Source organism: Archocentrus centrarchus, chromosome 7 (genome assembly GCF_007364275.1).
Source record: "Archocentrus centrarchus isolate MPI-CPG fArcCen1 chromosome 7, fArcCen1, whole genome shotgun sequence".
In the NCBI taxonomy this organism is placed as follows: domain Eukaryota; kingdom Metazoa; phylum Chordata; class Actinopteri; order Cichliformes; family Cichlidae; genus Archocentrus; species Archocentrus centrarchus.
The window spans coordinates 22,875,972-22,883,227 of record NC_044352.1 but is presented as its reverse complement, the minus strand read 5'-3'; the positions used below and the strand labels follow the sequence as shown (position 1 = coordinate 22,883,227).

Genomic DNA, 7,256 nt, shown 5'->3' with positions numbered 1-7,256 from the left:
GATTCCAGGAACCACATCTAACCTGTCTGTTATTCGTAGACACAACATTAGCTCGTCCCTTGAGTTAGGTACCATTTTTAATGCTTGAATGATTCAAGCTTAAGTGGCTTAACAAACAAACAAAAAAACAACATTCCTCTGACAATGGTCAGGTACAAGGACTGGACTGAACCACTTTTAAAAATACAAGAAAGTCTGGCTCCTTGGAAGTAAAACGTGAAGAAATGAGAGGTGGCTCAAGACTTCTGCACAATGTTGTGTCTGTATTTTTATGTTTGATATTTTAAGGGTGAAATCAATATATCTCCAGTGAATGGAAACTAATACAACTGTGTAAAGTACTTTTCATGCTGTGTTTATTGCTGATGAAAAGTTCTGTCAAATTACCTAAAATGACTTTCTTTTTTTGAAATGAGTTTAAGTGAAAAGCGAAAAGGCCTTGAACTGGATAAGAAGGAATGTTAAAGATTCTGACATACATCCATTTGATGGATTTCTAACTGAAGAAGGTGGAGAATGAAAACAAAGTGATCACATGTCTGTCTCACTTTGTTTACCGAAATGTCAGCCAGGCAGGACAGCCGAGTTCATTTACCCTCAGATCAGTGAAAGCAAACCTTTCCCAAAGGGGCACTGTCTGGGGACTGAGAAGCCAACATGACCAGGTGAGTGCCAGTTATTCATTTCTACAAAATAATCCTTGTAACTACTACTCCTAACTGTAATTTTTCCCAGTGGCCTCTGTGTTGTTGTCCTTTGCTCTCTCCTCCATGTCTCGCTGAGTGTGGAAATGACAGGGTTATACGGTAGCTTCACCTCCCCCAGCTTCCCCCAGACATACCCTGACAACCAGCACATAGTGTGGAACATCACTGTCCCAGATGGCTACAGGGTCAAACTCTACTTCACCCACTTCAGCATAGAACCCTCAGACCGGTGTGAATATGACTACATCCAGGTACATGCAGGAGGAATTCAGGATCCCATTATGTGGATTGACTTGGCATCAGTAGCTTACTCACTAAAAGGCCTCTGACCTTGTCAAACCAGGTTTTGGCAGAGGGGAATGAAACCTTGCGGTTCTGCGGCGAGGAAGAGAAGAACCATGAAAGCACCCCGAGGAATACAATCATCCTGTCAGCCCAAAACCTCATGTCAGTGGTCTTTAGGAGTGACTACTCTAACGAGGGACGATTCACCGGCTTCCAAGCATTTTACACCTCAGAAGGTGATGCAAAATAGTGACATTTGTTGCCAGAAGGGAGACACATTTTTTCTCAGCTGTAATTACACAGAACAAAGAGCAGTGAGGTTTCTACTGAAATGTAATCTTCACAGGTACACTGAGCAATGTATTAATGAATTCCCATTAATAAAGACAGACAACACAGTACAAATACACTACAATATTTAGAAAAAAACAGCAGGAATAATGCCCCACATCGAGAAATTATTTTAGAAGGCACCTAATTTTACATATTGCGTGCTGCTTTTCTCCCAGATAATTTTAAGCACGGGCCCTCTACTTTACCTTCTCTTGAGATTTAAGTGTTGATGACTGAAGTTAACAAAAAAAAGTGTTTTCGTACAGTTAATACTTTTCCTATCAAAACTACTATTTTAATTGGCTGTAGTGCCGCACCCCAGAGACTGCTGCAGAGCCTATGAAAAAACTGTTTGTGGGATCATTGTTTTGTTTCAGCTAATTGGGAGTCAGATTTTCGTATGAGCTAGAGTTAGCGTGAACCAGATTCATTTTGCTTCTCTGTAACTTTTAACAGGAAATCAGTGGTTTTCAAACTTTTACCCTCAGAAGCAAAAAAAAAAAAAAACTTTACACACCCCGCCTTTTGTTTTTTTTTATTATTGGATATTAACAATCAAAATCAGAAGCAGAAGCATAGGAGTGTGTTTATTTCCCCATAAAACTGAGCCTCACTCCATAGTTCTCCCTCGGCTGTGCACACTCCACCTCCTATGGCTCTATACCCCATCAGTGAGACTTCACAGTTTGATAACCACAGCAGTAAATGCACCAGAGTTAGAAGGCCATGATGGCATATCATCACCCTTATCATCACCCTCTTAAAATAAAGTCATTTTTTTCAGGTTTTCCAGAAAAGACAAAAAACTGAATCAAATATTGAAAAGATGATGATTAAGGCAAAAATAAAACCATTATTTTATGTAGGTGACGATATGCAATCTGGGGCGATGTAAATCTAGCAAATAATAATCAGATTTCCTAGTAGCTTAAGGGTTTAAATACACTCAAACTCACTTTTAAGAATGTTCACGGATGGGGAAAAAAAAAAAAAAAGCATATTTATTCTTTCACTCCACTGCAGACATCAATGAGTGCCTGTCCAAGGTAGAAGGGGAGAGAGTGTGTGATCATTTTTGCCACAATTACATCGGCGGCTATTACTGCACGTGCAGACAAGGATACCTTCTCCATGACAACAGAAGATCCTGCACAGGTAAGAACGATACGGACTGAGGCTCAAGAGGCCTGTTTCCCTGAGCTCAATCACAGTGGGTCAAAAGCTGCTCAGTAAGGTGCAGTGTTAAGAACTCGCCATACATTGTCTGATTATATTGATTTGTAAATAGGTCTTTCTGGAGCTAAATGCACTGCTGCTCAGAGCCTCACAAACCTGAAACAGTGGAGACTATTTGCAATGAAAAAACGAAAGGCGTCGTTATTGTGTACTGGCCTCTGTTTGAGACATCAGGCAATGACACATTTAATTCCCCTGCATTTACTGATGATGTAAACACATGAATGGCCTAATCTTTCAGTTGGCTAAGTTTGTTGTTGTGGTGTTGAGGTGTTTTTTTTTTTTAAAGACAATTAAAAAAGGAATAGTTCCTAATATCAGATATTTGGGGAAAGAGCACGGAAATTGGATGAGATTGCTGTGTTGTAAACCTGTATTTAAGTCTAATTGTTGTCATTTGTCATTCAAAATGCTCTCATTATTTCCTAGAACTGCAAAATAAATAAATTAATTTAAAAAGTCCTCAAAAAATAATTTACTGATATTTCACACAGGGCGCACACTTGCTGGTGCTCCATACTGGATTTCATTCTGTCATATCCAGCCTGTGCTAAGTAATTTCAGACTGAAAAAGCATGCTGATGCACAAAGTAGTTGATCTCTGCCAGCTGGTGTAAGGCGAGGTTAATTACTGTCGATTCCTAAGGGAAAAGCAACTTCAAAATGGCATTAAAAATTGATACCTGTGTGCAGCACTAATAATGTACTGACACAAGGTAATTAATCACAATTACCAGCTGATGTGCCTTAAATTATTATTCTTTGCCAGAGGAAAAAGGGTGACAAAACAAATCATGCGATGAATAGGCAAAAATGATTATCTGCCTACAGATTGTACTAATTATATGAATTACAGCAACTCTGCCTCTTTGCAATCCTCATTTGTTTTTGTCTGAGGCAACATCTGCACATTTGCCAGGACAAAAAGGCAAAAACCTAAATGAATCTCATCATTTATGATGCCAGGAAATGTTTCAATTGATGTGAAACAATTATTTTGTTCTAATCAAAAACTCTTTATAGCCAGCACTTCAGAATCCAGCAGCTGTCTGTACAGCTTTACAAAATGTTTAAATCAGTGCCTCAAAATGATCGCTTTTAGTGTGCGAGTCTTCTTCACAGTGCCATGCCAGAGCCAGGTGTTGACGTCGCTTTCGGGGGTTCTGACTAGTCCAGGTTATCCGAACCCCTACCCACCCCTGAGTCAGTGCAACCACACCATCCGTCTGTCGGAAGGCTCCAGAATAATCCTGAACTTCCTGGAGCCCTTTGACATAGAAAGACACCCAGAAGCCCCCTGTCCGTATGATATGTTGAAGGTCAGTTGTGTGACTCCAGATTCTAAACACACACGAGCTAATGAATGAGCAATGTATTCCTCCTCATGCTTGTGGAGGTGGTCTGCCACTGACTTGTCCTCCTGCTTGGGTGATATACTGTATAGCTATGTGGTTTCATGCATATTTAGCCAAACATCAATCAGTACTGAATCATGTTTTCTTCTTTTTTCTCATTTGATGTTTCCCCGTGAAAGATTTCAACAGCTGGACAAGAGTATGGGCCCTTCTGTGGCTCGACGCCACCAGATCGCATTGACACAGGAAGTTATGAGGTGCATGTTGCGTTCAGATCCGACACTAGTGGAAAAAACAAGGGATGGAAGATCAAGTACACCAGTACCAATGCTGAGGCCCTCACTTTAACTTCAGACTGATGGCTTGACGGCAGTAGAGTTGACTGAATCTTATTTGACTTGTCTGAAATAACTGTTTTATGATTTAATCCATTTTTGTTCATTACAATCAATAGTTTGTGCCCCACATACAACCTAAAGCTACATGTGGTCTACATGTGGTTTAATTTTGATTAAACAGGGATTCCTCAAACGGCTGTGGCTGCTTTCATTATTTTCTAATCTAGCTGAGGAAACAAAGAAATAAGAACATCTCTTAAGAAATTCTAGATGTCAGTAAGTGGTCCAAGAAGCGGTGCATGCTAGTCATTTAACCTTCATACATTATGCAGCTTGTTCTTAAAGCTCCCCTCGTCTATCAAAGCAAAGTGTTATTTCATCCAAAGAAATTACCTCACTTTTAACAGGTTTTTTTCATGCATTTCCTCCGTCTGCGTGCCCCTCACACGGTTCAAAGGTGCGTATCTCAGTGTGTCAGCGAGTGACAGAAAAATATTTGTGCTGATTTATTTTTATTGTTTCTTCTGCTCCTTTCTTCCCTTCTTGTCCCTTGGAATTAGGTCAGCACAATTTCTTAGTGAACGTGTGACTTCTTTAAACTGCAGTCTGTTAGCCTTGATTGAACTGTTTATTATATTTTATAGTTTGAAGGCAACCACGACTCAACAAGGCGAGATATGTACTGACCCACAGATCACCTTATCCTTTGCAGCCCAAAACATGAGGTCCTGCATGGACATGTGCTCTGAAATCCATCTGTCCACATGGGATAAGGTTTGTTTACAGCATGAAATACCAGGCAGCCCTCGGAGCTCATGTGTGCTTACCGAGCAAACCTGCAGTTCTTACCTGGGCACCGTTAAGTCATAATCTAATCCGCATACACAGCGTGAAACATGACAGAGCAAATCGACCGCTCCTGTGCTCTCTCACACTCACTCCTAACTGTTCAGCCTAGTCGGAGCTAATTCCACAGGAATTACGCACACCATGAAACCCATTAACCAGCTGTTGAAAAATATCCAGCAGCAGCACGCTGCCAGTAGGCTGGCAGGCTTATAGCTAATATGCCCATCACTATTACACTAGTGCATGAACTCAGTTAAGTTGCTGTAGAAAGAAATATAAAGGAAATTCATTATTAGAAACTACTGCTCTTTTTTTGGGGGGGGGGGGCATTGGTAATAATGTTTCTGTGTATATACCTTCACTAACAGGTGTTTGAGAGTTTTCAAATTTAATATGACAAAGAAGAGCTCCTGGTTTTAAGGCCAAAACTAATGCTGTGTCACTTTACAGTGAGCAGCCATTTATTCTTCAGAGGAAGTCTCGAAAATACAGAATTGTATTTTTCATTTGTATTGTACATAATTCTAAAGGCTTTTAATATTAGTTATAAAAATGTGGGACAACAGCAGTGTGAGACGTTTAAAGGCACATTTAATGGGAAAAAAAAAATCCCTCCTCCACCATTTCACATGTATAAATCTGTACCGCCATGCACAACTTCCCTTAGATACCTGCAGAAATTAAATTCAAAATGTGGAAAGCCTCCTAGAGCCTAGTTTTTCTTGCTGATGTGCCAGGGCTGCTTTTCTTGTTGCATCCATGGACACAATACTGAGTAATTATAAGCTCCTTATGAATGCTGCACTTAAAGGGTATCTAACATGAAAGTACAAGCTGGCAGTGACATTTTAATTTCACCACAACACAAAAAGGACTTTTCTGCAAATTCAGATCCATCATTTGTGTTCATTGTTCAAGACACAGATGAGATGACAGGCATGAGAAAAGCTATCCCTATGAGTCACGTGGATCTGCACACACTGTCCACACCCTCTTACATCACACAGCCACTAGACTCATGCACAACTTCCACAAGAGCGTGCAACGGATAATGCTGGGTCTATGTAACTCAGATATGAAGCTACGTCACAGTGTCGTACACACACAGAGGTCAGTGAGGCTTGCTTATATGAAGTAGCATGCATCTAACTCTTTACTGTTAAAGGGTTAGGGTTGCTGTGTTCCCCATTTTAACATATTTCCCAAACTTTCACATCTCTATGTTTCAGGAGAAAAAGGTCATTTTTTTCTCATGATTGTGTTTGCCATGTCCATCAGTGTTGTACAAATGACTTGATATTGATTCCTGAGTTTGCCAGCTTCTGCACTCATCATGATCCAGAGATATTTCTGCTACTCTTTTCTCCATGTAAAAAGTTCTTAAATCATCACAATTTCACCCTAGGGTGCACATTTTGGACAAATATTTCAGCATACTCGTTAGAAAATCGCTTGACTTTTAATGCAGATTTCTACTAGTAAGCTACCAGTACCTAAAAAATTATTTTAAAAAAATGTATTACCAGGGAGATATCAAGCCAGGGCCAGTTAAGAGGCACAGAACTCACCTGGTTTCCAGATTTTCACTTTAAAACTGATCCCAATGTCATTTCAGAAATAGTAAATTCTTCCAGCAGAAGCTAAATTATGTATTTTGCAGGACACCTATAAGGCTTCCCTAGCTATTTCAAAGTAAATGCATTGCCTATATGTAAACTGAGAACCTAAAATACAATATAGTGTACGCCTTTAGTCTTGGCAGTGTTTTAAGGGCAGCAAAAGGCAAAAGAAAAATAAATAGTGGAATGCTGATTCTGAAAGTAACAGTCATCCTTAAAACAAGAGTTCTGCATCTTTGGAAAAACACTTTTTTTTACTTTCTCGCTTGTGAGAAAGCAAGTAAGATGTGAGTCAGATGAGAAGACCTGATTTATTTAAAGAGTGAACCTTGGACTTTGGTCCAGAGGTGCAGCAACTTTTTTCTGTCAACTAGTGAGGTTGCGGCACATGCAAGAAAGCAAATAAGAGTATTTCCCCAAATACTGAACAATAGCTGTAAGTTTCAATATGTTTATCTGCAGTTACCTTCACAGCATGACACACAAAATAAGGAGCCAATAAAAAAAAAAAAAAAAAAAAAAAAAAAAAAGGGG

General features: G+C 39.7%; 1 protein-coding gene across 2 annotated transcripts; it reads left to right on the top strand.

Annotated features, from left to right (window-relative positions):
- Window positions 1–545: 545 nt before the first annotated feature.
- Window positions 546–4,431, top strand: masp2 (MBL associated serine protease 2). Of its 2 annotated transcripts, none has more exons than XM_030734627.1 (6): window positions 546–665; window positions 736–958; window positions 1,051–1,228; window positions 2,349–2,480; window positions 3,684–3,880; window positions 4,096–4,431. In XM_030734627.1, the coding sequence occupies exons 1-6, from the start codon at window positions 658–660 to the stop codon at window positions 4,273–4,275; spliced, it is 918 nt and encodes a 305-aa protein (XP_030590487.1). In that variant the 5' UTR covers window positions 546–657; the 3' UTR covers window positions 4,276–4,431. The 2 variants fall into 2 exon arrangements, with proteins under 2 accessions (XP_030590487.1, XP_030590488.1); XM_030734628.1 differs by having other exon boundaries at window positions 582–665; window positions 789–958.
- The last annotated feature ends 2,825 nt before the right edge of the window (window positions 4,432–7,256 follow it).